Source organism: Mercenaria mercenaria, chromosome 8, assembly GCF_021730395.1.
Source record: "Mercenaria mercenaria strain notata chromosome 8, MADL_Memer_1, whole genome shotgun sequence".
Classification (NCBI taxonomy): domain Eukaryota; kingdom Metazoa; phylum Mollusca; class Bivalvia; order Venerida; family Veneridae; genus Mercenaria; species Mercenaria mercenaria.
This window is the reverse complement of record NC_069368.1, coordinates 37,183,478-37,206,682: the sequence shown is the minus strand read 5'-3', so window position 1 is coordinate 37,206,682 and position 23,205 is coordinate 37,183,478. Positions and strand designations below refer to the sequence as shown.

The window sequence follows — 23,205 nt, the reverse complement described above, 5'->3', positions numbered from 1 at the left end:
CCTCAAGCTATTAAAATATAAAAGCCTATTAATTTTAAAAAACTTGAATATTCTCATTACTTTTAACCTAAAACACTCACATCAACAGATAATACTATTTTTTTTCATTCGGATATTTAGATAAAAAATACATTTAAAGGGATATCATTTCCTCAATGTAACATGATGTATGTTGATAAGAAAGGTAATATTTCAGTAAAACATAAAGTGTTAATTGAAATGACGCTTTAACTGTATGCTTTATATGTTTTGAGGCTATACAATTTTCAAGGACAACTTATATCATTGTAAGTATGATAATAAAACATGTAATATGGACTTTTGTTGTAAATCAACAACTGTTACTCTTTCAGACAATAACCAGGATATTTCTATGGCTACTGATGCATCCTTCTCGGTGAATATTTATTCCGTACATATTTACATATATACATGCATATAATTTCAAAATATATAATGTTTTTCACACGACCGTATTCACTATGACATGGAAAAGACAACCTCTTCAACAAATACTCAAAAAAAGTAGCAAACTATATATAGACTACAAAGTTTCTGCCACTGTATCACCCTCTGTATCTCCTTTTCCTTCAACCGACTCTGGTTGTGCACGAGTCTTATTCTTTTTACGACGATTTTTCCTCTTTCCTCTTTCCTTTTTCGTGTTGTCTTGGATATCTTCCGTATATTCTGGTACATCTGTATCATCACTTGTGACAGGCTCGACCGGTAATGGTGCCGCTCCTTCTTCCAACATTGCTGGAGGCACGTATTCTGATAAATTCAACAATATAGATAGACTCTTTGCCGAAAAATACAAAAAAAATAAAATAAATATTAAAAGACGAAAATTAAATGGCCATTTTTAACTAAAATATTTTATCTTTAGATATTTACTTCAAATGTACAAAATCCTCAACAAATGTATTTTACAATTACAAAATATATCTTAAATTTGCATATAGAGCTAATCAAATTAACAGCTGATTGTTAAAAACAGCCAGTTTTTTTATTGGTAGTTTAAAATGCAATTCAACTAAGCGTGTGTGTTGATATTTCTAAATCGTAATAGTAATTGATTTGCTTCAAAGAAAGAAACGTTAGTAGATTAATCTTGAACTCGTCTTAGAGTGCAGACGAGAATCAAGAAAACTTACCATTGCACCTGTACACGAGATCAGACCAGATAATCATTTCTTGTGAGAAACAGAACACCCCTAAACGTCCACCGAGTAGTTCCGAGTTATATACGTTACCAGAGTCAGCTACCAGATTGGTCTCTTCAAACAGGAATACTCTAAAATGAGGGAAGTAATAGGCACACTAAGTGACATTTCATGACGCACACATCTACTCTGGTTTATGTGGTAAGTGCGTACTAATACATCATTTGCTGGCAAAACGCACAACACACGCAAGCGCACACGCACGCGCCCACGTACTCCCACACACGCAAGCACGCTACCGCCAGACTTATAGAATAATAATTTATTCAGACACGCGCACACACACGCGCACACACACTCATACGATAATAATTTCAAGAAGTTGCTATATCTTGCTTTAGCTCTTTTCAACGACACACAGTCTTTACTTCAACAACTTGTCAAAATAGTGAAGAAAAGTGATGAAAAAGCAAACTACGATTGAAATGCCCGTTATACAGCTAATATCAGGACATGTCACCTTATCAACCCCAGAGCTGGTCTATGTATGAGTTCCCATCTGTAAGCCACCCGCTCCTTCCATCCTACATTTCTTGGGTCTTGCCACAACAACTTCACCTACAACATCGTTTTAATCTCTGTTTCATTACTATACGATGTATTGTATGTATAATTACGTTAACAAAGTAGTGCACTGTATAATTATCCTCTGTTTTTTTCCATGATAAATTTTCATCACACTATATCAAATATGTTCTGACATCAACATGGAAAGGCCTTACAGTTCTGTGTGTGTACAGACCATTTAAATATTGGAACGTTATTCGTTGAAAAACTGGGAAAGCGATAGTTTATCATTACAGAATGTAAGCAATTAAAATCAAAAGTACATTTCAAGCGATTCTGCGAAGACGATAACATAGTACACTTAATCTTGGGGCGAAAAAAGCCTAAATTTGTATAACAGTAAACTACGCACTAAGTAACCGACGTTTAAAATCTGAAATATTTTAGATACTGTAATTTCTTTCTATCTTGTCATTGTTTGAATTAGCGTGGATTGTCATGAAACTTTGCGAAAGCAAGCCCTCTAAAGTGTAGTGCTAGGGTTTGAGAGATATTTGGGACCAGAACAGCTCGAGCTTCTTGCTCTGACCAAATGTACCTGTGTTTGGCTGCTTGCTGGTGATTTGGGACGGAAAAATGTTATTGTGCCAGAACTATGGGGAAATTAACAGACTGGATTTCAAGGGTAGTATATTATCTACATAATGTGTTTGCCAACCGATTCGATCATCGAGTACAGAAAATATCATACATCAGTTTGTTTCATCTTGTGTTTTACTTATGAAATAAAAGATTAAAGCGTCATTTAGTGTTGCGAAGCTATATTTGATTGCTTGCATGTTATTTTTTCAGTAAGTCCGAAACCAACTTTCAGTTATGTGTTTCACATGGGTTTGGACAATATTTTGTTATGAAAAACTTAACTGACACACTTTTGGTATTTTATTATTATAAGTTACATGCATATGACATAATACAGTGCAAATGATGCATTCAAAGACATAAATTGATCTCCAAATTATGGAACCGTTAAACTGTTATTATGTTACGTACAGTCGATATATTGTTTGATACATTTCATCTAGGCTACCTCCATGATAATTATTGTATGCAAATTTAAGGATTTCTTTATATAATCTACTGAGTATTAACAGATAAGAGAAAAAGATTTTAGTTTAAAGCAGTTTTAATGCATTGAAGCTTTATATGAGAAACGGAGCGTGCATGCAAGTACCAAACCTGGTTTGGTGTTGTTCCGGTATGCCAAAGAGCGTTGCGCATGACTTCACCCGGACCGGTATTGGATTTGACAAGTTTAAGCTGTATACCGGGTTCAGCTACTGCACGGAATGGTGTCGAGTGCCAGTAAGTTTGTCGTGCCTTCTTCCACATGACAACATAAAAGCTAGCACTGTCTTGGTAACTGTATATAGAAATATATAGTTTTTTTTTTTAAATAATTGGCGGATTTGTCATTCACGAAGAAATAATGATCCTTAGACCGAGATCACAGAAAAGTGGTGTCAGTTATAAGCAAGATTTATGGTATGTCTTTTTGCAGAATGGTAAATGGTTGTAAAGTCTAGTTCATTATAGCGTCGGCACGTTTTCGATGCCTGACTGCACTAAAAGTAGATTTTGATCAATAGTAAAAGTATTAGTTAACCTGGTGATATTATATGTGTAAGATAATTATTTTGTTATTTTACCGGTTATATAAGCTTACCTGAACAGAAATCCAGCGTAGTCATCATCGACGTCAGTGTTAACGAAAAACGTTCCGCTGAAATCTACACCATTGAATCCGCTATAGCCTTAATAAATAAAAATAGTAGATTAAAATTCAAAAATAAAACCAATACAAAATTGGAACACTTATAATTCTTTTTTCCAATTGTACGATTTGGTTAAACAAATACATGTAACTATGTTTCTATCAATATGTTTCTATCAAGTAACTAAAAATTTAATATCGAAAATACATAATGAAGCTATTTTTAACATATTTTATTGCCAATATATTCATGTATACCCTAGGGTAACCTCAAATCGTGATAATTTCATATCCTGATACCGGAAATGTTTACATGTAGGTCGAGCGCTGTTTTGTTTTCTGACGTTATAACCCGGAAGCCAACTTCTGAAGCGTCAAGTCATCTTCTGATCCCCACCCCCCACCACCACAAAAAATGCTCCGTGTAGTACTTGTAGGCGTAAGAAAACAGTCTTACTTCCCATACTAAGGTGAAGTAGTATAAAAATGTTAATGCAATAATGCACCTTAATTCTTTCATTCAATTTTATGGTATACACATGCCAGGATCCAGGGCCGGACCCAGGGGGTACCCGTGCCCACCCCTCCCCACTCCCAGTCGGCTGAGAAGTGAGTTTTAATAACCATCAAAGTTGCACCCAACTATTTTGGCAGAGGAATAAATTTATTTTTCAAAATTAAGACCAATAAATGCTCCAGAGGTCACAATTTCATACCTACATTTCAACCATTTCCAGAGGAAGATTCCATTGACACCTCTAAGACGGGGGAGATATCCACTCCTGTACCTCAAACTTTAGACCAAAATACATCAGAAGCCACCATTTCATACACATATTTCAAAAATGTCATGGGAGAAATTCCCGGAGGTACCCTCTCCTGTACTTCAAAATTTAGACCCAACACTGCATCAGACTAATAGAAAGGAGGTATCCCCTCCTCTACCACAAAATTAAGACCCCAAAAGGCACCAGGGGCCGCAATTTATACCTATATTTCAAAACTGTCCGAAGTAGGCTCCCCTGACCCTCCTTAATAGGAGGATTTGGGACCCTCTCCTGTACTCTAAAATTTAGACCAAAAACTGCAACAGAGGCCGCCATTTCATACCTATATTTAAAACAATCCAGAGGGGAACCCCCTGACCCCGCTAGCACAAGGGGGTGCCCCCTCCCGTACCTACCCCTACACGGCGCTTTGCGCCTCGCCGATGACGCATTCGTTCTAAACTGGTGGCCCCCCCCCCCCCCCCCCCATATTTTTTTCTGATCCGTGCCTGATACATCGAAGTTTCCAGCAGCCAGTTGTTTACATTTTTGATAAGAAGTCTCGACCTTGGAAGACTGGGTCCAAAGCTTATTAACGAAATAATTTAACGAAATGGAGAGAAAAGGTATTTCCTTATATGGCTAGAGACTCTAAAAAGACTTTTGTACAGTGTAATAAATCCTGAAGTATTGTTGTTTTATTAGAAGGTCGTGGTCATTTGTTTCAATTAAAGCATATTATCAATACACAGACAACGGTCATATTCATTGCTAGATAGATTCTTTATTATAAACTTCAGACCCAGATACTACCAACTTTAAAAACAATTAATAAGTAAAACATATTTGAATCAGATGTAATGAAATCTCAATTGATGCCAATTTGTTATGACGGTATTATGATTTGTTCTTAATACGATATATTCGCTACCTTTGCTTAATGAACTAGATTGAAGCTTGACTTGTTGAGCACAAACAGGACGGATATAGTTAGGTATCCCTACACAAGGGCTGAGTTAATAAATGAAGCCTCTGAATTTGTAACATGTCTTGGTAGGAGAGATAGAGGCAAACCCTTATCTTATAAGTGCTTTCATAGGTTGGAGGTCCCAGCTCAAAATTTCAACGACCAAAGATAGTACTAGTATCTGACATGAGTGAGGGCAGCTTCACAGTGAAGAGTCCAGGATTATTTCGCAGAGATACATAATATTCTCGTGAAGTACAATCTTATTTACAGTCCTGAATTAAAATAAATTGTCGACGAAAACGGTATTCAGAAAATTTTCAAGCCGTCCTTTGTTGTTGGTCCAACGACGAATGTCATCAACTCTGAGGTTGTTGGAATGCCATTGGACAGCAGATACCATATTTTGTATTCAGTTTAGCAGGTAAGCATTTTAAGGATACTCTCTCATAGAATGGCACTTTCCTTTTCACTTCATATGTGAATAGATTTCCTTAATATTTCAGGCGCAAGAAAAAAGTCAGAGTTACTGGAGGGTGCATCACCTTGCGCACGTGGGACAGTTTCTAAGAGTGGTTAGTCCGATTGGGAGGTGTTCAAAGCTATTAAGAAAAACTCATTTTATCAATTATGCTAATGGCAAACGTCCATTATTGTTACTTTATGACGGGCAACGTTCACACAGAGCAGGACAATATTTTGTCCGTTTGGCCTCCACATACATAGTTTAGTTTAAACATATTTTATTGCCAATATATACATATATAAACAGATTACTACGTCAATTGTACATATAATAGGCAAAAGGGTCGACCCACAAGTTCTCGCAACATTAGAAACGGGTATTCCCTAATGCAAATATTTACATATTTAATTTACAACAATGACAACTAATCAAGTACATGTGTGGTAATTAATTAATTTACAATATTACAGTTACAAAAAAAAAGGAAAGAAAAAAAAAGAGTTGAAATATAAGGTACAAGTACATGTGTACTTATATAAACAAACACATTTGTGACTAGTGGCAATGTATAGATAGATGTAAGAGTAAAAATGATGCAATTAATTTGCAATAACATGTACTACATTTGGGAAAAAGAACTTAAAAAAATGAGAAACGAGTACATGTGACTTATATAGACAAACATATTTGTGACTAGTCAGTGTACAAAAAGATGTAAAAGTACAAAAAACGATGCAATTCAATTGCATTAACATGTACAACATTTGGGGAAAAAGAACATAAAAAAGAAACAACTGGGGTCTTGTCAATAATAAACTTATATAATTATATATAAATAAATTGAATGATATTGCCTGCTAAATATGGTGAGTCTCAAAAGCGTTTGGTTGATTTTATGTAATGCTGGACTGAGCAAAATATGTTGCACTTGTCTACATATGACAATTCGTAATTACCAACTAAAAGAAGTTGGGTATTTAAAGGATAAAATTGCCTTAAATCGTGGAAAAGTTTAATCCTTTGATTTGTATATTTCGTACAAGTGAAAAGAAAATGTTTAACGTCTTCAATATCTTCTCCACAAGAACAGATTGAGTCCTGAGACAGATGGTTGCAAAATAAATGAAAATTCAAATTACTGCACGCGTTTCTGAGCCTTGCATGCATTAAAGAAAATTTTCTTTCTCCTCCAAGATACAATTTTGAAGTTTCTGTAGTTGGAAAAACGGTCGTTTTTAACAATCTTTTAAAGCTTGATAAGGTGTTTGTGGCTCTTAATTCAGGACTCAAATTGTTCCATATATCAATAGCAGAAGGCACAAAGGAATTAGAAAATATTTGCGTTCTTCGACTGAGGATTATGTAACTTTCATCGTTTCTTAAGTTGTGATGTGTAGAATTGCTGACAATGTTTGGAAAAATATTACTCAAATACTCGGGCGCATCACCGTTACGAATTCTAAATTTGATTAAAAGTTTTTGATATAATCGTCTGTCAGATAGTGAGAGCCAGTTAATTTCCTGATACAGTAAACCTCACTTACAAGGAACTCGGATATAAGGAACATTCGGTTATAAGGAACATTTTTCATTTCCCCGATCTAATTCCTTCTTTATTCAATGTAAAAATCCTCGGTTATAGGGAACTCGGTTATAAGGAACACTCGGTTATTAGGAACACTTTTTCCAGTCTCAAAGTATGAAATTCAGGGGAAAACCCCTCGGTTATAGCGAATAGACATAAAGAAAAAGAAATATTGAAGATCGGAAATAAATAAAAGAATCGCTGATGAGTAATCTCGGCACATTCCCTCGTTTTCATGCACTTGAATAAAAACAAAATTAAATGATGTCTATGATCTTTAGTTTGTTAATTCAAGGATGAAATAAAAAGAAAATATATAATATCATCATTAACATTTATCAAATACTACACAATAGTAGACTTGGGATTATAATATTGGTCATTATTAGTCTAGTTTAGTTACAATGGAAATATTCTTATAAATATGCTAATTACGCGTGATTAACAATGGCAAACAGTTCAGTTTACCTAATTTCCAATTGTAAAAATTATAGCAGGTGCTAAAATAGACAATGGCAAAACTGTAGGTATAATTTGCACTTTAATCCGTATTTAAGACGCTGTTGTCTAGTGTCTGCAAAATAGAAAATTGAACATTTATTTTATATTACTGTTGATGCCTATTCACATAACAAGCAGTAGAGCAAGGTAAGGGGCGTAACTGCAACTTTTCTTATAGTCATAATGTAGCGCTCTCTAAAAAAAAATAAAAATAAAATTCCCAATTTTGAGCAGTCGACCAAATAAATAAAAATAAAACGTCCAAAAGGATACATTGTTTTATTTTTTGTACGCCACAAGAAACAAAAGCTTGCAAGCTTAAATTGCATACACTCTCACAAATGTACTATTCTGAACTGGTTTATATCTCATCATCTCAGTATACTGTTATTTTCTTAATGTGTAGCTTGTATGAATATTGCCATTTTCAAAGTCACCAAGGATATGTATTATTTGTGTTTTTGTATGTATCTATTTTGTAATAAAAATAGACTTGTGGAAACATTTTTCATAATAAAATATACAGACACCACAGTTGACATATCATAAGAACATTGCCTAATGTTTATTATTTAAACATGATAAACATGAATAAAAACTGCTATTAAAATGGGGATATGCAAGGACAACTTTAGGTCTTCATACTGCATACATGCATATTAATTGGCCGGAGATGCAAAGTCTTAAAAGACAGGCACTGTCATACTAGAAAGCAAAAATTACAAATTGATAAAAATTATGCACACTGGCTTTAAAAATTTATGGCTTTGGTTAAGTTTCAATGACTTGGATATTGTTTTAAATAATTTTGCCGATTGTCAGTGCCACCTATATTGTACGACAAGTGGAAACAATCTGAATTTTGGTTCAGCTAAAATGTGTATAAAATAAAAACCTTATCGGCTGATGTTCAAACAACAGTATCGGAGATTTATAAGACTCTTCACTGAGATGGGACTTGGACTTAGTAAATTATGAGTCCGAAAAAAACATTTATTACTGGATATGTCATTATGTGTTCCTCAGTGTCAAAGGCACATGTGACATATAGTGTCTAAATGTCTGTCCCAAACATACTTTCAAAGGGTCTTCTTACAGAGTTTATCGACGTATACTTCAATTGAACATGTGAATGTTGCTGGGAGTTTCATGTTTGATAATTATCTTTTGAGTTACAGTACCTGGCTAGAACTTTAGTCAAACTAATTTGACGCGATCCTGATTAGATTGCCTGTCAAACATATTAAACAACCATTAATCTGACCAAAGAGCTATAAAAATAAAAATGTATTTTATATTTCTTTGATCTGACTGTCCAATTATTTTGACTACATCATGTACATGTAGTCTGAATTTTTATCACATGTATCTTTGTCAAGCATTTGTATGGACATGTGTCATTTTACATTGAAATTGCACTTTGTTTTGAACAGAACTACTGAAAATTGTGGTATTAGTTATTTTATCTTCTCTAACCCCCAAGACTTCAAAGTAAAAAAAAAATGTGTTTAGCAAGATGATACTCAGTTTTGCTCCTCCATTTTGCCATTTCTTTGGTTTCTTTCCTTTTTATCAATTGCGGTATTTTTCCGACAGTCCCACATGAATTTGATCGTCGTCCAGTTATAAATATACAGACAACAAATCTCGTACATGTGATACGCCAAAATTTTCAACATCTGGACGCTACGTTGATAGTGAAGGTCATTTTTCGTACGTGATTATTCCTAATGTTGAGCTTTAGGTGCTGTAATTTCTACTCAGATCCAATTTCTTTACAATACTTGTTATCTCTGCCAACTTATTCCAAAGATTATTGTCTGTTAACTTGTATATTTTTTCCTATTAATTTCACACAATTTACATTCATGGAGGCCGCCATTTTTCATGCGTCTGTTGATCTTGATTAAAAACCTCTACCTTACAGTTAAACTTTTATTTTTGGCAGCAGCAATTATGGACGGTCGGCGGGTAAAATGAAAATAAAAGTACTGAAAATGACTTTTATTTTTATTTTGTTTTGTCAAAAAATAGGGTCGGCGCTCCCTTAAACCAAAAAATTAAAAAATGCTGGCCCTATAGAAAAATATTCTAAAACAGGTCTTAAGAAAGATATATATATATATTTGGTAAAGAGTCTGTCTATTAAGAGTGTACTTTAATTTTCTCATCATGCCTAACAATTTTGAAGCTGATGTAGTTATTTGGTCAATGTGGTCATGCCATTTTCCATTTGAACTTAGTGTTAAACCTAAATGTTTATGACGTTCAACAAATCTAACAGGTACGTTATCAAATGTCAAATATGGTTTGTTGATATTTTGTTATAAAGTAAAAAGCATTGCTTCTGTTTTATTCGGATTAAAATCTACAAGCCATTTTTAGTCCAAGCATTTATCATAGCAATATCATGGTTAACAATTCCTTCAAGATCAGTCAAAGAAGATGTAGTACATGCTAAAGAAGTGTCTTCCGCAAAAAGACGTGCAATACATAACAAATTCTCAAGGATGTCATTAACATATACTAAAAAGGAAAGGGGCCCAAGGACTGAGCCTTGGAGCACCCCGGCATTGACGCTGAGAGGTTCAGATAAAGAAGAACCAACAAAAACTTTCTGGTTTCTGTTTTCAAGATAACCCTTGGTCCATTTTAACAAATTTCCTTTGATACCATTTAGTTGTAGTTTATAAAGGAGACCCTTGTGCCAAACTCTATCAATGGCCTTAGAGATGTCACAAAATACAATACAAGTATAAGTTTTGGTATCTAGAGATTGAACAATTTGATGGTACATATCTAATAATTGATAAACTGTAGAATGTCCTCCACATACATCACACATATTGCAGCCTACTGACTTTAAATGTTTTGTGCCTTTTTCTAAGGTTTATAGTAATGTATGAGGTAAATTTCAAAGGGAAACTGGCAAAATGGTTGACAGGTACCGTGTATGTATGATTGCGTGTAAGGCATATGCTACTGCATATTCAGTGAAAAATTTGCAGGGTGCTTTCAAAGAAGTATGCACTTATCTAGTTTGCCCAGATTCTGTTGGTACTGAACTCAGATGATAACTTCAGTCTAGTTTCGCTTAAGAGTTATGTCAGTCTGTAGCTCCTGATCATGTTCAACCCGAGTCGGATTCAGATGAAACCGTCCCATATGTTGATGAGGAATTTGTTGTTGTTCCGCTGATACAAGCTAGTGAGACTCAAAACAACAACAACAATAATTCTATTCCCACACAAGTTGATGATACAATTATCACTTTTTTTAAAAAAAGAAGACCAATATTCAAACCGTCATTAAGATAGAGTGAAGATCTATCAGCAAAATAATCGTTGGTAAGTAAATAACTGAGCTTGAAACGAGAAAAAAAGTAAAGAAGGAGTATTTAGAAGCTGTCATTACTCCAAAGAAATCGAAACCTGACCCAGTTAATAATAAAATGCCTTCATTCAATATCCCTGTCCGTGTAGAACTGTCTGTAAAAAGGCAACCAACCACTGTCTTAGAATACCAGTAGTATATAATGATTTGAATGCATCAGCTCAGTCAACCTCAGGTATTCAAAAGTCTGGTGGTCCTATTGATTTAAACACACCTTTGCAGTCTGAGGATATTTTACTGATGATGAGGACGATGAAAAATGTTGCATGTGCGGTAATTGCAGCCTGAAGAGTTTGCAAGCTGTCCTGGTATAGTGTTTGTTAAATGGGTACAGTGTGAGATTTGTAAACACTGGACACACTTGAATTATTACTCGAGTGTTAAAGTTGTAAAAACGGGTGATATTTTCAAGTGTCCACACTGTTAACAAAACTATTAACTTGTGAATGCTAATGAAATCATAACAACGAATGAATTTTGAGTGTTATTGCAGTACCTTTCATCCCGTTTGATTCAATCATTTCGTAAAGGTAACGGTAAACGGAAGTCAGTTCCGGTTGATGTCTAAATGGAGGCGCCCATCAGTTAGCAACACAAAATACATTTGGCACTGTTTGGATGAAACTAGGTAAGTTTCTCACTTTATTTCTAAGTAGAATAATTTTAGCTTAAACAACTATTATTCACGAAATGGCACGCTGTATCCTTACCGTCACGGAAACTGGTTACTCGAGGGTAGATAGATAGTTACATCATTTCTACAAATACCCGGCTAAGGGGTTGACCCACAAATTCTTTGCAACGGGTCTTTCCTATAGCAGCTATTTACAAATTTAATTTACAACAATGGCAACCAATTAAACATTATGTGAGGTAATTAATCAGTTAATAATATTTAAGCTACAAAAGATACAGTAACACGTATTCTTATGGAAACAAACACATTCGTTACTAATCGTAATATGCTGACAGATGTTTGAATAAAAAAGATGTCATTAACTTAGACTAACATGTACAATCTTTGGAACTTACTGACGGCGATTCCGGGATCACTGTTTAGCGTCTGTACTATTTCTGCACCCTGCAAGCGTAAGAGAAAGTCTGACTATATTCTATACGTAACTGTATATCTGACTAAATTCGGAAACGTGAGAGTTAAGCCTCAAAGTCTTAAACTAGCTTTAAACTTCAAATCAAAAGCACGCATATTATCATCCAGAGCGTTAATGTGTGCATGAAATTGAAAAAATGTATTAACATTTCTTATTACAAAAAATGTACTTGTATTAATGTTTTACTACAATGTGCGAATGCTAGAAAGTATCCCTTTAATACAAACGTCGTTCAGGATGACCCAGTTTGGATCGATCTGTGAGTCCCCAACAGGATCAAGTATAATGGTCTGGAAGGCCCGGAAGTCGGTTGCAAATAGATCACCATTATCAGGGCAGACATCAAAACTATCTGGATATCCGTCACCATCTGAATCATCCTCACATATGTCACCTCTCCCGTCAGCTGTTAAAAATATTTTATTTAGGAAGACAGACCTTATTTTAGACACACTTTATTGTTGACAAGGATTATGCTTATAGTAAAACTAGAAAATGAAAATTCTTATTTTGTTAATGTATATTAAACTTCTTTTGCACCGAATAGTTTCGTCTGGAACGAAACTGCACGGCACTTTCTATCTGTAAAGATCTGCACGTTTGATTAACTAGAAGTATTGGCATAGCGTCATTTAGCTGGATGACGTAGGATAAAGCCTGGACTCGGCATGCAGAAACGAAAATCAATTAATGAATAAATGGCAACCTGTGAGTAAAGTTATAAAAAAGGCAAAGTTACTATCTTTCCTATCTTAACATACAATATGATATTTATGCCCCCTCCCCCGCCCCCACGCCCCCTTCGAAGAAGAAGGGGTATATTGTTTTGCAGATGTCGGTCGGTCTGTCGGTCGGTCGCTGTCGGTCGGTAGGTCGGTATGTAGACCAATCCATTTCCGGATGATAACTCAAGAACTCTTGGGCCTAGGATCATGAAAGTTGATAGAGAGGTTGGTCATCACCAGCAGATGACCCCTATTGATTTTAAGATCTGTATGTCAAAGGTCAAGGTCAAAGTGACCCTGAACAGTTAAATGGTTTCCGGATGATAACTCAATTGATAGGAAGGTTGTTCATTTCCAGCAGATGACCCCTATTGATTTTGAGGTCAGTATGTCAAAGGTCAAGCTCACAGTGACCAAGAACAGTTAAACGGTTTCCTGATGATACCTCAAGATTGCTTGTGCCTAGGATCGTGAAAGTTGATAGGGAGGTTGGTCATCACCAGCAGATGACCCTTATTGATTTCGAGATCAGTAGGCCAAAGGTCAAGGTCCCAATGACCAGGAACAGTAAAACGGTTTATGGCGATAAGTCAAGAACGCTTGGGCCTTGGATCAGGAATATTGATAGGGAGATTGGTCATGCCAAGCAGATGACCCCTATTGATTTTGAGGTCAGTAGATCAAAGGTCAAGATTACACTGACCCGGAACATTTAAACCGTTTCCAGACAATTACTTGAGAACGCTTGAGCCTAGGATCATGAAACTTGATAGGGAGGTTGGCCGTGTCCAGTAGATAACCCTATAGATTTTGAGATCAGTAGGCCAAAGGTCAAGGTCACATTGACCCGGAACAGTTAAACTCTTTCCGGACCATACCTTGAGAATGCTTGGGCCTAGGATCACGAAACTTAATAGGGAGGTTGATCATGACCAGCAGATGATTTTGAGGTCAGTAGGTCAAGGGTCAAGGTCACATTGAACCAGAACAGTAAAATTTTTGTTTTGTTTACAGTGAGCATATAATTTCTGTTCCTTGTGCAATTACTGAATGCATCAAGGGGGGCATTTCTTGTTCGACGAGCTCTTGTTAAATGTTAAACATGTTACTTTAATAATTCGAAATAATGTCTCAAAATCGGCTTGAAATGTGCGAATCTCTTTCATCATGGTCAAATATCTTTAAAACAAACAAATTTACCTGTACATTTAATTTCACCACATTATAGCCCATTATATTAGTTTTTAATTGTGAAAAGTGTCATTGAAATCTACATTCTAGAAAAAAAATCGATTCGTGAAAATGTCATCAAATTTTATTTTTGCCATAAAAGCCGATTATGAAAACTTGTAACGCGTCCAACTTTTTCAAAGGAATCTAGCAAAACTCAACAGCACATGGCCCTATCTTTCTTATTATTATATTCTGAAGTTGTGAAAAATCATGATTAAATCAAATTCGACATTGTAGAAAAATCCACCCAAACCTGCCAAACTACCTTAAAGTAGACGCTTTAACGAAGGTAGAACACAATAACTCCGCAGACCAGACTTTTGGACATATCGCTTAAGGGATATGATTTAAAAACTAATAACACAGTCTGAAATGATTTAGGTTGCGACCTATCTTTGCGACAATTTAGGAAGTGACCTACTGTTATCATGGCGTTATAATGTTAGGTAGCGACCAACCGTTACGGCGATTTAGGTAGCGCCCTACCATTCAGTTGATTTAGGTATCGACCTACCCTTTAGGAAGATTTAGGCAGCGACCTACCGTTTTGGTATTTTAGGTAGCGCCCTACCTAAGGATGATTTAGCTAGCGACCTACCGTTTAGAATGATTCAGGTAGAGACCTACCGTTAAGATGCTTTAGGTAGCGACCTACCGTTAGGACGATTTAGGTACCGACTTACCGTTTGGGATGATTCAGGCAGAGACCTACCGTTAGGATGATTCAGGTAGCGACCTACCGTTAGGACGATTTAGGAATCGACCTACCATTAGGATGATTTAGGTAGCGACCTACCGTTTCTGGTAGTGAACAACCGTTTGGGGTGGATTAGGTAGCGACCTACTGTTATAGATAGCGCCCTACCGTTAGGATGATATAGGTATCGACCTACCGTTAGGATGATTTAGGTGGAGACTTACCATTAGGATGATTTAGATAGAGGTCTACCGGGAGGAAGACTTAGGTAGCGACCTACCGTTATGGTGATTAAGGCGGAGCCCTACCTGCATGGCGATTTAGGTAGCGCCCTACCGTTAGGATGATTTAGGTAGCGACCTATCGTTTGGGATGATTTAGGTAGCGACCTACCGTTATGGTGATTTAGGCGGAGCCCTACCTGCATGGTGATTTAGGTAGCGCCCTATCGTTAGGATGATTAAGGTAGCGACCTACCGTTTGTGATAATTTTGGTAAAGACCTACCGTTTGGGGTGATTTAGGTAGCACCCTACTGGTAGGATGATTTAGGTAGCGCCCTACCGTTAGAAAGATTTAAATAGCGACCTACCGTTAGGTTGATTTAGGTAGAGACCTATCGTTATGACGATTTAAAAAGAGACCTAACGTTATGGTGATTTAGGTCTCGACCTAAAGTCATTAAGTATCGCCCTACCGTTAGAATTATTTATGTGGCGCCCTACCGTTATGGTGATTTAGGTAGCGATCTACCGTTACGATGATTTGGGTAGCAACCTACCGTTATCATCTCTTTGATCAGAATTGGCCACATATGGGCAGTTATCTTCTACATCCGGGATACCATCATCGTCATCATCATCGTCACAAGCGTCTCCTTGACCGTCACGATCTGTGTCACGCTGATCGGCGTTCGTCATGTTTACACAATTATCTACTGTGTCTTCATGCCCATCTTTGTCTCTGTAAAATATTTACTGACTTTTTTCATATGTAGTAAGTGAGGATATTTCATGTAAAAACATATGAATTTCAAATCTGTTCTTGTTATGACTAATGTCGTTTGACAAGCACTTTTCTAAAATGTGTACTGGGATGCAACCATAGTATAAGAGAGTACAAAGTTGTTTTTTTTAAATTTCATTCCAGTACAGATGTAAATGATCTGTATTGTCATCCAAACATCAGTTTTAATAAAAGCTGAAGTTCCATTTTACTTTACTCCGACTTTGAGTGATTTCAGGATCTGAACTTACGTATCGCTGTTATTATCACAAACGTCTCCAAGAAGGTCATGGTCGGTGTCACGCTGTCAAACAAATAAAAGCACATACAATGACTTTTTTTTATAATTTTCAATTTTAAAGCTTGATAATTATTATAACTTTTGGTATAAAATATATAAGTGGTTCTAACAAAAGCTATGAATAGATATTATATGCTGTACTACTTTGATATTTGATATTTAATATTTCCACTTTTGTGTGTTTTCAAATCAAGTAAAGTTAAACGATTGAAAACGTTCGCAACTTCAGTGGAATCATTCTCTGCAAAAATAATGTAATCCAGCACGCTTTATAACTTTGGAATAATTAAGCAAAGTCAAACTGAGACGTGTACAATATAAAGCGAGACCAGTTGTTATTTTCACCTGATCTGGATTTTCTGTGCCAGGACAGTTATCACATATGTCACCGACTGAGTCTCCATCAAGATCAAGCTGGTCAGGATTTTGATCTTTAGGGCAGTTGTCCTCTTCATTTAGCACTCCTAAATTTATACAGATTGATTATGAAAGAGCATTATACCTGTTAAAAATCTTATGTTTGAGTAACGAAATATTTGTTAGACCTACCTTCAGCTAGTACCAGTTGTACTATTTACTCTAGTAGTGTTTATAGCTGACAGTGAAATGTCATTGTAAGTACTACGCACAGAGCTAGTTTGAATTAAGTGCTTGAACTGATCAATCTAGAGCACGCAATATATTTTGAATTATTGCAATTGATTCTTTCCCATCTTAATGAGCTTAAACTAGAGCTATCACTAAAGGTGATGAATGTACCCCCCGCATGCACTGACACAGTACATTGCAATTTGATGCACACAAGATTGCATAATTATGTGGACTGTATGTATATAGAATGTATGTATACAGTATAGTAACAAAAAACAAAGTCCCATAACTATGCAGAATATTTATCTAAAAGAATGTAACATGCACCATGCACAACTAGGGTTGGTACTGATCACTTTTGTGAAGTTTCATTAAATTGTGTCTAGGGGATGAGGAGATATGGTGCGCACAAGATTGTGTCTATGTATATAGTATAGTAACAAAAAAAACAAAGTCCCATAACTCTGCAAATTTTTTTTCTGAAAGAACCTAACATGCCCCATGCACAACTACTGTTGTTACTGATCACTTGTGTGAAGTTTCATTAAATTGTGTCAAGGGGATGAGGAGAGATGGTGTGCACAAGATTGTGTCTATGTATATAGCATAGTAACAAAAAAACAAAGTCCCATAACTCTGCAAATTTTTTTTTCTAAAAGAACCTAACATGCCCCATGCACAACTACTGTTGGTACTGATCACTTGTGTGAAGTTTCATTAAATTGTGTCAAGGGGATGAGGAGAGATGGTGCGCACAAGATTGTTTCTATGTATATAGTATAGTAACAAAAAAACAAAGTCCCATAACTCTGCAATTTTTTTTTCTAAAAGAACCTAACATGCCCCATGCACAACTAATGTTGGTACTGATCACTTGTGTGAAGTTTCATTAAATTGTGTCAAGGGGATGAGGAGAGATGGTGCGCACAAGGTTGTGTCTATGTATATAGTATAGTAACAAAAAAACAAAGTCCCATAACTCTGCAATTTTTTTTTCTAAAAGAACCTAACATGCCCCATGCACAACTACTGTTGGTACTGATCACCTGTGTGAAGTTTCATTAAATTCTGTCAAGGGGATAAGGAGAGATGGTGCGCACAAGATTGCGTCTACGGACAGACGGACAGACAGACAGACAGACAACCTGAAACCAGTATACCCCCCCTTACAACTTTGTTGTCGGGGGGTACAATAATAGGCTGTAATGAGGTTATCATCGTCCACTTTATAGTTTCAGCAAATATTATAAGATCTTTTACAAGATTGTTTGAAAACAATTTTCATGAAATGCAGCGTCGGAAACTTGGGGATTAGCAAGGTCAGTGAATTTATAACTATCATACTATGCACGAAATAATTTCTTACGACACATGCTTCCAATGCTATTAAAGAACACTCTTTGAATGGTTTATATTACATTTATTAAACCAGCGACGAAGCAAAAAGGCTGGTCTAAATGATATAGAGATATTTGTTTGTTTCAGTGTTAGACTGAAATATCTGCAATATTTTGACGAATGACATAGCCAAGAGTGAAATTATAAGATATTATGGTGTTCATGAGTGAAAGATATTTTGATCTTAAATGTAAACGAACAAATTTTCTTTTTTTTTCATGTTTTGACTAAGTTTACCCATTTTATAGTTTCTTACCAGTGGAAAATTCACTGTGAAAATAACAGATATATTTCACTCCAGTATTTCGATAATTCACTGAAAACATATGATAGAAGGTATTTTATCAATAATAACATATTATTTCATTTTCTGAAAGAATATTCAACAATAGAAGGCGATTCATAACTGTAACATGACAAAATAGTTTACCATCATTATCTATATCTGGGTCGCAAGCATCTCCTAGACCATCTTTGTCTGTATCCTCCTGGTTGGCGTTCGGTATATCAGGGCAGTTGTCGCAAGCATCACCAGAATCATCCGGTTCGTCCTCCGTATTGCTTTGGTCCGGGTTCACATGAAACGGACAGTTATCCTAAACATGATATTTAAGTATTAAGCCCTGATTATGTTATACACAATGTAATCCAATGCTACAGTGGCATAAAACTGTTATAAGGAGACAAGTATCTTCTATTTGACAGAAGCAGTAAGTTTCGGCTGGGAAAGTAATCAAATGACAAAACTGTCTGCTAACTGTTCTGCACGTTTGGTAAACACCGTTATTTAGCTGAATTACATAAAATACAGTTCCGACATACGAAAAGGAAAACATGCAACGACTGAACTGAAACCCGGTTGTCTGTCTACAAATTAGATTTATAATAAATATGTTGACTTTTACAATTATTTCGTATAATGTCATACAATCAGTTTTTACATGAATCAATCAATGCCGATAATATATTTATTTTGTCACGCGGCCGTAGCTGTATCGTCAATGAGTGTACTACACATATTGAAGTTACGAGTAATCCTGGAAACTTCTTCTAAATGGTATTCCTCTACTGTGTATGTTAATACAAATGTGACTGAAGTCGAAACGTGAAGAAAAATAATATCGATGACATGTAGTGAAACATTTATTGAATGACTTGCCGGTTAACAGTCACAAAACTTATAATCCTAGATTCTTCAGACCTCAAGCAATAATTTTTGACTATTGACCGGAAACCTTACAGTTGACTTCTTTGTTTACTGCTGTATACAAATAGCTACGCCCCTGAATGTATAGGATATTGCATGTTGTACTGTATGTCTAGCTACGCCCCTGAATGTATAGGATATTGCATGTTGTACTGTATGTCTAGCTACGCCCCTGAATGTATAGGATATTGCATGTTGTACTGTATGTCTAGCTACGCCCCTGAATGTATAGGATATTGCATGTTGTACTGTATGTCTAGCTACGCCCCTGAATGTATAGGATATTGCATGTTGTACTGTATGTCTAGCTACGCCCCTGAATGTATAGGATATTGCATGTTGTACTGTATGTCTAGCTACGCCCGTTTTACTTATGTTGGCTACTGTGCATACTGTTCTACACACACATGAAGCACTGATTCTTGCCTACCTATCGGGGAAAGTATACATTTAGCCAAGCACGCGCCGGGGATAGATATTCCTGTCTTTCCCTAGGGAAAAACCTTGTCTAAAAGAGCGTGCACTAAGGTGACGTCACATAGTACTGGTACCATTGTGACGTCATAAACTTTATAAATAATGTCAGGAAATACCAAAAACCTATTTGTCTCAACGATCTATTTTGAACATGATAGGCAAGAAAAATGATCTAACATGTCTGCCTGTGTAAGACAGCTGTTTTCCCTACCCGAGGGACAGTGTGGAATGGAAAACCGAGCGTTAGCAGGCCTCTTACACAGGCAGGCATGTAAGATCCTTATAATCTTCTGATATCCCTGTACGATGACTACTGTGTATGCTGCACTGCACGCTTATCTACGCTCCTGAATTTTGACTACTGTGTATGCTGCTCTACACATAAAGCTTCGCCCCTGTGCATGATGTAATGTACGAGTAGCTACGTCCCTGAATGTTGACTACTGTGCATGCTGCACTTCACGCTTATCTACGCCAATGAATGTTGACTGCTGTGTAAGCTGCTCTACACGTGTATTGACTACTGTGTATGCTGCTCTACACATGTATATACGCCCATGAATGTTGACTACTGTGTATGCTGCTCTACACATGTATATACGCCCATGAATGTTGACTACTGTGTATGCTGCTCTACACATGTAGCTACGCTCTGAAATGTTGACTACTGTGTATGCTGCTCTACACATGTAGCTACGCCTCTGAATGTTGACTACTCTGTGCCCTGCTCTACACATGAAGCTACGCTCCTGAATGTTGACTACTGTGTATGCTGCTCTACACATGAAACTACGCTCCTGAATGTTGATTACTGTGTATGCTGCTCAACACATGAAACTACGCTCCTGAATGTTGACTTCTGTGTATGCTGCTCTACACATGAAACTACGCTCCTGAATGTTGACTACTGTGTATGCTGCTCTACACATGTAGCTACGCCTCTGAATGTTGACTACTCTGTGCCTTGCTCTACACATGTAGCTACGCCTCTGAATGTTGACTACTCTGTGCCCTGCTCTACACATGTAGCTACGCTCCTGAATGTTGACTACTGTGTATGCTGCTCTACACATGAAACTACGCTCCTGAATGTTGACTACTGTGTATGCTGCTCTACACATGAAACTACGTTCCTGAATGTTGACTACTGTGTATGCTGCTCTACACATGAAACTACGCTCCTGAATGTTGACTACTGTGTATGCTGCTCTACACATGTAGCTACGCCTCTGAATGTTGACTACTCTGTGCCCTGCTCTACACATGTAGCTTCGCCTCTGAATGTTGACTACTCTGTGCCCTGCTCTACACATGTAGCTACGCTCCTGAATGTTGACTACTGTGTATGCTGCTCTACACATGAAAATACGCTCCTGAATGTTGACTACTGTGTATGCTGCTCTACACATGTAGCTACGTTCCTGAATGTTGACTACTGTGTATGCTGCTCTACACATGAAACTACGCTCCTGAATGTTGACTACTGTGTATGCTGCTCTACACATGTAGCTACGTTCCTGAATGTTGACTACTGTGTATGCTGCTCTACACATGAAACTACGCTCCTGAATGTTGACTACTGTGTATCCTGCTCTACACATGTAAATACGCCCCTAAATGTTGACTACTGTGCATGCTGCGCTACACGTCTAGCTGCGCTCTTCAATCTTGACTTATGTGCATGCTGCGCTGCACATCTAGCTGCGCCCCTAAATGTTGACTACTGTGCATGCTGCGCTGCTCATGTAGCTGCGCACCTAAATGATGGCTACTGTGCATGCTGCACTATACGTCTTGCTACGTCCCTAAACGTTGACTACTATGCATGCTGCGCTATACGTTTAGCTACGCCCTTAAATTATGTTGACTACTGTGCATGCTGCGCTAAACGTCTAGCTGCGCCCTTAAATGTTGACAACTGTGCATGCTGCGCTGCACATCTAGATACGCCCCTAAATGTTTACTACTATGCATGCTGCGCTATATGTCTAGCTACGCCCTTAAATGTTGACAACTGTGTATGCTGCGCTGCACGTCTAGCTACGTCCCTAAATGTTGACAACTGTGCATGCTGCGCTGCACGTCTAGCTACGCCCTTAAATTATGTTGACTACAGTGCGTGCTGCGCTACACGTCTAGCTACGCCCCTAAATGTTGACAACCGTGCATGCTGCGCTGCACGTCTAACTACGCCCTTAAATGTTGACAACTGTGCATGCTGCGCTGCACGTCTAGCTACGTCCCTAAATGTTGACAACCGTGCATGCTGCGCGGCACGTCTAGCTACGCCCTGAAATGTTTACAACTGTGCATGCTGCGCTATACGTCTAGCAACGTCCCTAAATGCTGATACTGTGCATTCTACACTATACGTCTAGCTACGAACTTAAATTATGTTGACTACTGTGCATGCTGCCCTGCACGTCTAGCTAAGCCCCTAAGGGTTGACTACTGTGCATGCTGCGCTATACGTCTAGCTACACCCCTAAATGTTGACTACTGTGCATGCTGCGCTATACGTCTAGCTACGCCCTTAAATGTTGGCAACTGTGCATGCTGCGCTTCACGTCTACACATGTAGCTCTACGCTCCTGAATGTTGACTACTGTTTATGCTGCTCTACACATGTAGCTACTCTCTAAAATGTTCACCACTGTGTTTGCTGAGCTACACATGTAGCTCTACGCTCCTGATTGTTGACTACTGTGTATGCTGCTCTACACATGTAGCTACGTTCCTGAATGTTGACTACTGTGAATGCTGTTCTACACATGTAGCGACGCTCTGAAATGTTGACTACTGTGTATGCTGCGCTGCACGTCTAGCTACGTCCCTAAATGTTGACAACCGTGCATGCTGCGCTGCACGTCTAGCTACGCCCTGAAATGTTTACAACTGTGCATGCTGCGCTATACGTCTAGCTACGTCCCTAAATGCTGATACTGTGCATTCTACACTATACGTCTATCTACGCCCTTAAATTATGTTGACTCTTGTGCATGCTGCCCTGCACGTCTAGCTACGCCCCTAAGGGTTGACTACTGTGCAGGATGCGCTATACGTCTAGCTACACCCCTAAATGTTGACTACTGTGCATGCTGCGCTATACGTCTAGCTACGCCCTTAAATGTTGGCAACTGTGCATGCTGCGCTTCACGTCTACACATGTAGCTCTACGCTCCTGAATGTTGACTACTGTTTATGTTGCTCTACACATGTAGCTACTCTCTAAAATGTTCACCACTGTGTTTGCTGAGCTACACATGTAGCTCTA

At 37.4% G+C, this 23,205-nt stretch overlaps 1 protein-coding gene across 1 annotated transcript in view; it reads right to left on the bottom strand.

Annotated features, from left to right (window-relative positions):
* Positions 1-378: 378 nt before the first annotated feature.
* The window catches only part of LOC123566571 (cartilage oligomeric matrix protein-like), an 80,821-nt gene continuing 57,994 nt past the window's right edge, over positions 379-23,205 (bottom strand). Inside the window, exons 13-23 of the mRNA XM_045360801.2 lie at positions 18,678-18,843; positions 16,604-16,722; positions 16,209-16,261; positions 15,734-15,915; positions 12,526-12,704; positions 12,219-12,267; positions 3,460-3,547; positions 2,973-3,156; positions 1,687-1,784; positions 1,158-1,297; positions 379-774 (exon numbers count right to left, since the gene is read on the bottom strand). Coding sequence (XP_045216736.1) covers positions 545-774; positions 1,158-1,297; positions 1,687-1,784; positions 2,973-3,156; positions 3,460-3,547; positions 12,219-12,267; positions 12,526-12,704; positions 15,734-15,915; positions 16,209-16,261; positions 16,604-16,722; positions 18,678-18,843 — 1,488 coding nt within the window. The 3' untranslated portion in view covers positions 379-544. The remainder of the gene's footprint in view (positions 775-1,157; positions 1,298-1,686; positions 1,785-2,972; positions 3,157-3,459; positions 3,548-12,218; positions 12,268-12,525; positions 12,705-15,733; positions 15,916-16,208; positions 16,262-16,603; positions 16,723-18,677; positions 18,844-23,205) is intronic.